Source organism: Mastomys coucha, unplaced genomic scaffold (assembly GCF_008632895.1).
Source record: "Mastomys coucha isolate ucsf_1 unplaced genomic scaffold, UCSF_Mcou_1 pScaffold6, whole genome shotgun sequence".
NCBI classification, from domain to species: Eukaryota; Metazoa; Chordata; class Mammalia; order Rodentia; family Muridae; genus Mastomys; species Mastomys coucha.
Window position 1 is genome coordinate 93576542 of NW_022196912.1, and position 8562 is coordinate 93585103.

An 8562-nucleotide genomic window follows, 5' to 3' on the forward strand; every position below is an offset into this window, starting at 1 on the left:
AACAGTATTGTTTGTTGGAAGTTTTACTTGTTTTGCTTTGTTTTCACCTTTGAAAGAAGGGGTCAAAATTAAAAACCTGCTTCCATTCTAAGCTAGTGAGGAAACTAATGGAAAAGGGTGTGTAGTCGTAGAGTATGTCACACTGCCAGTGGATCTATCATTATAACTCTTCATAGTCATTTCCCTCTTTAAAGCTTCAAATTAGTGACATATTCTTAATTTCCTTAAACCCTACAAAAACGTTTATATTTCCTACAAGAAAACTAAGGTTATAGGAGAACCCACCATCTAAAATGCTAAAGCCATGCTGAAGGAAAAGTCAAGCTATTCTGGCCTGTTAAGAATAAAATAAAAAGTATGGTATAGGTATATGATCTTGAACAGTCACAAAACTGCTAACTAAATTCAGATGTCATCATGAATTAAAATTCGTATCATGCAAAAGATAGAAACTAGATGAAGTTAAGTAGTAGCATTAATAATAGAAAAGCAAAGGGAAATTTTTTTTCCTTATGAATTGATCTGACCCTACCACTGACAAGAACAGCCAATTTTTAAGTAGTATTTATTGAGAGTTAAATTTATAGGAAATTTCATTTCTAAATAGATAAGCTTTTTTTGTTTTTAAACAATATTTAAAAAATTAAATTGTATCTTCCCAAACCAGGTAACTCCTCAGATTATATAATTAAGTAAATCATACTAAAATTTTAAATGATTTTCTTGATGATCACCAGAGAAAATGATTTATTTTCTTTTTCATTTTGATCCCACCTGACCAACTGCTCAGAATTTTTTCCAGTTGAAAAGTGTATGCTAGCATTTCTAGGAGAAAATCACGAATGAGCCCAGCGAGCAGCAAAATAGTAGTTTTGTAAGATTGGATTAGTGTTTACCTACAATCAAATATTATCCTTTTTATGTATCCTAATATTGTTATGAACCTATCCTTAGCATGGGCTTGGTTTGATTTGTTTGAGTCCTCCCTTCTGCAAAATGCAGAAGGAAAGAAATGTTTGTTATTTGCATTTATTTATACTAACTAGTTGTACACATCTGGCTTCCATTGGAGAGCCCCTGACATCACAGGGAACGGTGATCAAAATTCCACACTCTAGCTTCAAGCTGGGGGCTCGTAGCTATTGCAGCATTGAAAGGGAATCTTTTCCTGGCTTCTTTAAAATGAGCATGGTGATGGGATGGTTTAAGGGAAGAACACCTCTCAAATCACATGACCACTGCTGTGCTTCCGTGTGTCCTGCTTTTTTCATAACAGCTTGGCACTACATTCTTTCCCTATATTGTTAGTGGATTTTTTTTTGTATGTCTGTGTGGGCTGGGGGCTGGGGACATAAATGAATGGTTATTCATTATGCATGCGTCTTTCACCATTAGAGTGATGTGCCTTCCCTTATGTATCACAAACTATAATCGTACTTAACCTATGTGTCCGTAGTGATTGAGCTGTCTGTTTCTTCCTTTTTGGTGTGAGACTTGTATGTTAGTATGTGTTTTGACATTTACACCTTCAGTTGTTCATGTTACATTAAACATAAGTTAAAATTTTCTCCCAAAAGAGTTAGCTTTTCATGTTGGGCTGGAAGAATCTTCATTTCTGTGTAGCAATTCACGTTACTATAACCTATGGCTTTCATTTGTACTCCTATAATGAAGAGGTGACTTTAAACACTGTGCTATTCTTATTATGACCTAAGCATAAGGTAAGTAATTTATCTGTCTCTAAAGATTGTGGCTGCTTGTAAAAATTTTCTCAGCTTTTTAAAAGACATTTTTATTTTTGTTCCTTACCATTTACTGTGTGTTGTCGTTCCTTTGTTTCTGTGTCATATCTTAAGATTTCTTAATAAACTATGTGATCTTAAGCAAAAATCCTATTTTACTGTAAACACATGTCTAAGTAAATTATTTGATGTCTCTAGTAATCTTGATTAGTAAGTGAATACCTGTGTTTTCAGTGGTCTCATTTCTCTTTTGTTTCCTCCACTGACTCCAATAGAATGCACTGTTATTACATTGTTTTCATTCTGATTCCTGTGGGAGGAAGAATCATTTGTGTTATAAAATCAGTCAGTTATTAATTACAACAAATAACATGGCCCAACAGAATAAAGTAATGGGGATTTTAATAGTATAACTTTCATTGAACTTCTCATTTTCTTCCCTTAGAAATTTAATGTAATCCCATAATCTCAGATTATTTAATTTTTTTATGTTCCCTTTTTTTCACTGCTTAAAACAAGTAACAAAATAAAATTTGGTACTTTTAACTTATCCTTTAAAAGTAAATTCCATGATATTATATTATGTTAATACCTTTATATTGAGATTTTTATAAAAATGAATGAATGAATACTATAAATATGACATTATATAGCACTGAGTAATTCACTACATAGATTATCAATAAAGTTTTGAAAATTACTTATCTTGGCTCTTTTAGATATACATATTTAAAAGCACTAAGTAAAGAAAGTCTTATAATCACTGGTATAAAAAATAATTTTTCTCAAATCTGGTTCAACAGCCAATGTAACATAAATGGGAAACAGTATTTGCAATACTTTTGACAATCTGCACACTTTGATAAAGGCTCCTATTTCAGAGAACTGAATTTTTTAATTCTCCAAAGCTCTCCTCTAAAGCTATTTGAAATATGTGATTCCAAACTGAAGTATTAAAAAAATGTGGGTTTCTTTATCTGTATTATAAACAATTGTGGGGAGGTATTAATCTTTAAGCCTGATAGAGAAGAAGGAGGGATGTTTTCATTTGCTTTGTTTTGGTTACAAAATACAAGGGCGTTCTTTACTAACATTTCCATTATATACATTACTAAATGTATATAAAAGATATTACGTAAATTTGTTAGACTATTTTGAGACAATTTGAACTACTCATCTGAGCTGCACTGTTCATTGTAAATTTCTTGTTTCTATCCATACACTAGCTCCACTCTAGATTGGAAGGGCTTAAAGATGAACTCTGGAGGAATAGAGGCTACGACTTAAGAGTAACTATTACTGACAAGGAGCCACTTCCCACTCGCAAACATTGCTTTGCACGATGGGCTTGGCTCCGTCACATCTTGTTTCACATCTTGTTGAAGACTTTCTTGACTTCCATTTGACTTCTATGGGCTGTTTTTGTCTTTCAACATTTTCCTCTTTCTTTTCTCTTTCTCCCAGATTTTCTTCCCATGCTTTTAGCGTTCTCTTGTGTTCTTTGAGTCACTTTTTCAAATGTAGTTTCTCTATTAAGCTTGTCTATTAATTTCTCTGTTGGTGTGTGTTTCTTTCCCTGTTAAGACTGTAGAGGTAGAGATACACTTGTTTTCATTTCATGGTATGCAAATTGCTCATTTATTTTGCAGAAAGTTCATTAGTTACACTAACCTCTTTGATATGAATTTTCAAGACAAAATATTAGAACATTCTCCATTTATACATTGTCCCCCTTCGATAAGCCCATGCTTTCTTTTTTTTTAACCTCCATATTTACTTCTTCAGTCTCTCTGATTTTTTTATCATGTTTTCTTCTGTGTCTTATTTTTTTAAGTCACTAATTTCTTTCTCATTGAGTCCACAATTGTTCTCCAATAAGACTTATAAGTAAAACAATATAACAATTTTTTATCCTGGATGAGTGTCTTTGTACTATATACCTAAAACTACTAAAACAATGTGGGCCAAAAGAGAATAGCTAATATTTGTAATTGCTTATTTGTTTTGCCGTGTGTGTGTGTGTGTGTGTGTGTGTGTGTGTGTGTGTGTGTATGTATGTGTTTAAGTGTGTGTGTTTAAGTGTGTGGTATGTGTATATGTTTAGATTTACTTGCTTTGGTTTTTGTTTTCCCTTGTCTGCTCATGGCATTTTTTTTTTATTTTTCTTTATTTTCTTTATTTTTATTTTCTTTCTTTAAGCATTCATTAATAGTTTGTTTGGTTATTTTCAGGGAAGGACAGCCATAACCTACCCTAAGTTACAACATTCCTTTCATACCTTTTTCATATATTATTAAACTGTGTTAAGCTATAGAAAGTTCTTTGTTGTCTATATATCCATCTGGGGCAAGCTGCTGTGGAGTGGGAGGAAGAGGTGTGGACTCTGAATAAAGTTAATCTAAAATTATGTTACCATTCCACATGGCCATTGAATACAGCCATTTGGTGAACTTCAAAAGAAATGTTCCACTTTAAAATTTTCAATCAGAGCACAAAGGGCCCCTACTTGACAAACTATATAAATATATACACCTAAAAATGATTAATGAGTTAAATTTAACTCATTTCCAATAGAAATACCTTTCATAGCTAGTATTAAGTTATAATAACACTTATTACAAAAGTTAATGTCCAACAAAGGTAAATGTTACAAATAAGAATTTTTCTATATGCCTTGTTAACATATATTTAAATAAAAATCACTACAATAAAGTATTTGATTTTAACTTTGCTCAGACTTCATTGTTATTCTAGTCAAGACATATGCAGAGTACTTTAAGATTATAGAGATTCATAACTGAATATGTAGTATTGAATTTATTCCATTATATAGTCATTCTTCAGTATTCATACCAACTTCATTTCATTTCAAGTCCTCCATAGGTATTCGAATCCCAGCTATTCAAGTCTCATGTAAATAAAATGTCATATGTTACTTACAACCTAAGTACATCCACTCACATACTTTATATCATAGTCTCTAGCTTAGTAGGTAAGTGCTCTATCATTGAGCCACATCTGCAACCCTCATCTCTACTTTATAATTTAATGCAGTATGAATGCTATGTAAATAATTGTTATATTGTGTCCCATAAGGAAAAGGACAAGGGAATAAAGATCACATGTACAGAACAGATACAGGTGGTAGTGCTGGAATGTTGTGTTATTGGCTTTCTTCCTCTCTTCCTCCTTCTCCTTTTTCTTTTCTAATCCACAGTGTATTGAATCTGCAGCTATGAAACCCACAGATATGGAGGGCCACCTGGGCTGACCTCAAATTCACATAAATTGGTTTGGGTCTTATCTTTGTCCAGTTTATAATATTGTACCTGAAATACTTTTCTGGAACTCAATCTTTTATAAATAAAAATGAATTAAATATATCTGAAAAACATAATGGACTTTTACTAACATGTTGTAATAGCCAAGATGAATAAAAACCTTTTCTCCTAGACCTCAGGAGCTTGCCCATTAAGCATACTTATCTGGCTGTCCATGTTGTAAGCCCTAAATTACTGAGTTTGTGCTCTTTCTGCAGGTCCAGTCCAGGTGCAGCAGCAAGGAGAACATTCTAAGAGCCAGTAAGTAGTCATGATTGCAGGTAGGCTTCCAAAATGCATAAATTGTGGCTCTACTGAATATAGAGGTAAAGAATGGCATTTTAATGAAAAAAAAATAAAATAAGCAATGATGGAAATTAATATAAAGAATATATATTTTATAAAGTTCCCCATCTGAGTTTTTTCTTAATAACAATATAAATAAATGCTTCCATGAATCTAATTTTTTGGAAGCTGAGTGGAATTTGATACATTCAAATTAAGATAGATATGAGTGCCTCTGTGACACAAAGGTGAGGAGCCTGCTCCTCTTTATAGTCTTATTTACAAAAATAATTTAAAAGCAGACTACATAAAAATAATTCTAATATAAATCCATGAAAGCAGAATACAGAGAGAGACTGAGGAACATAAAAGCAAGCTGAGCATGCATGGTTATAATCCACTTGAGGATAACACAGGAAGATCCTAAGTTTTTTGACAGTCTGTGCTACATCATAAGACTATTTCTCAAAAAGGGCTTGGAAATGGTTGGTTAGTAATAATTTTGTAAATATGAATTTGAAAAGATTTTTATCTTCACATATAAAATGTTACAGAACATTGTTCCCTGATCCAAGAGTGAAAAATCTTTACTACTTTCTTTTGGTTGAATTACAACAATATTAAGTAGAAAGTCCCTGAACTTTGTATGGTCGTTTTCGTTTCATAAAACAGAAACTATGAGGCCTCCCAACACTCAGGTGCAGAATCAGTTGGATTTCTTTGAGAACTCCAGGCCAGCCTTGTTTAGAGAGTGAGTTCCATGACAGCCAGAGCTGCACTGGGGTTGGGGGTGCAGGGATGACTGTCTCAAAGAAATGAAAGAATAAGAAAGGAAAGAAAGTAATGAATAGGTTTTGTTGTTCTACGATGCTAAAGTGAAATCCTATTGAAAGATTTTCCACTAAAGCTTTGGTATCATCCAGAGAAAAATGCTGTCTAGCTGGTACTTGTATTTTCTTTTTTGTCTTTTAATCATTTAATTACATCATCCAGTCTTCTTCCTAATGATTTTCAGTAGATGTACAAGGAGAGCAGAATGAGACAGGTCTACTAGACACCATGCTAATGGTAATCTTTGTAAATGAGATGGTTTATATTCCAATAGAATGTATACTTGGAGGGCTGAAAAAATACCTCAGTGGGTAAGAGGACTTGCTGTGTAATCCTGAAGACTGAGTTCAACAACCACATTAACAGAAGAAGAAAAAGAGATCACCAAGAGGAGTGATGACATGCACTAGGTTCACAGAGAGAATCTTTCTCAGGAAAAGAAGTAGAGAGAGTGTTAAAGCAAGACACCTCAAACTACCACTGGCCTCTTTGTACACAGTGGATGTGCATACTACCACACACATATATACCACCTCACATACACAAAGCCTAAATTCCTCACAGGTAATGATATTACTAGGAAAAGTGAAGCAGAAAATTTAAGAGTTAAAAATCAACCTAGAGTGTAGAATTTGAAAAAGTGAGGTGGGACATATTTAAGAACTTCAAATAAGTTAGTGTGTGTGTGTAAACATTTTCTATCTCTCTGTTTTTAATCTCTTTACTTTGATCAAAGCCCTGAGTATTTATTTGATTGTGATCTTTAGAGAATATTATTAAAAAACAAATAAATTTAAGACTAGATTTTAGTTTGGTGGTATAATGTTCCCCTAGTGTTCATGAGGGCCTGAGTTCAATCTCCAGCATTGTACAATAAATTAATAAATTCAAGCAGACATGTGTAGATTTCATACCTTCATAACTCTCCACAATATGTGACTTTGAGAGAGACTTTTATATAATGAGATATAAAGTGTTATAAACACTAAGACCTATCTTTGAGAAACCTTTGGGTCAGGCATGATAATTAACTGTTCACTAAAATAAAGCAAGATATATAAATTACATTTTATGATGAAAATTGCATAATTTCTACAAATTTTTAGTTCTGAAATTATGGGTCACTGGGAATAATCATTATGATTAAAAACAAAAAAGTTCCTTTTTAAGGACAAATTCCCTTGAACCTAATTTCCCTGTTTACCATAGACTTTTTTTGTTACTTGATAATCAGTTTGGATAGACATCATAGTAACCCAAGTACTTTCTATTGGTCTTTGAATAAAATAGTTATATTATGGATGGGCTTTGTGGCTCTTTAGGTCCATATGGAGCCCAACCGACATCATAACTTCGTCAGTTTGTGGTCTCTGTAAGTTTATGTTCTTTCAACATAGTACCATGCTAATTAACTCCTAGCAATGCTCGTGACCTCACCTATTCTTCCTCTATTCTTTCTCTAGACTCATTTTTCATTATGAGGTGTGTGTGTGTATGTATGGTGGGGGGGGACAGAAAGTACGAGGGAAAGAATTCATGTCTGTGTATCAACATAAATGTCCATGGCACAGGTGTGGATGCCAAAAGACCATTCACGGAAGTCAGTTACCCTGTTCCATTACATCAGACCAAGGATAAGGCTCAGGTCATTGGTCTTGGCCCTAAGATCTTTACCCATGAGCCATCTCTTGGTGGCCTGTTTCTCTGAACTTAACTACAATATTCCCATTCTTTATTTAGACAATTCTTATCTCCCTAATCTTATTTACCATGTAGTATCATATTGCAGTCATATAGAAGCTACTGTTTTCTCACTCTCTCAATACTAAACACTGCCTCTATTCATTTTACATCTTTCTACTTCCATATACAACCTACTATTGTATATGAAAAACAACTACCTTTTGTTTAGGATTCTGAATTTCCCTTAGTAGGATAACTAATTCTTCTTGTATACCCCTCATCAATTGTAAATAAAGAAAATGCTTCCATAGATTTGCTTCCAGCTCAATCTGATGGCATTTTACAATTTCCTCAGATGACTCTAGCTTGTATCAAGCTTAACAAAAACTGACACAGCAGCATTCTTAATCCACTTGTTCTGCTATAGTAAAATGCCTATTAGAAAACAGATACATACTATAGTCTCACTTTCTGCTCCATGGATTACTAAGTGGGCTACCTGCTGTGACTCTCCTGTCACAAAGGGATAAATCCTCTCCCCTGCATTTTTCCAGCATTTTTCCCTGGATGATCCCAAAGTTTTAATGAGAAATCTTTCAAAAGGATTTCACTTTAAGCATAGTAGAATAACAAAACCTATTCATTAGTTTCTTTCTTTTCTTATTCTTCGTTTTGTTTTATTTTTGTTTCTTTGAGACAGG

At 33.3% G+C, this 8562-nt stretch overlaps 1 protein-coding gene across 1 annotated transcript in view; it reads left to right on the forward strand.

Annotated features, from left to right (window-relative positions):
- Gphn (gephyrin) overlaps window positions 1-8562 on the forward strand; it is a 435141-nt gene that overhangs the window by 313925 nt on the left and 112654 nt on the right. Inside the window, exon 11 of the mRNA XM_031357728.1 lies at window positions 5281-5323. Coding sequence (XP_031213588.1) covers window positions 5281-5323 — 43 coding nt within the window. The remainder of the gene's footprint in view (window positions 1-5280; window positions 5324-8562) is intronic.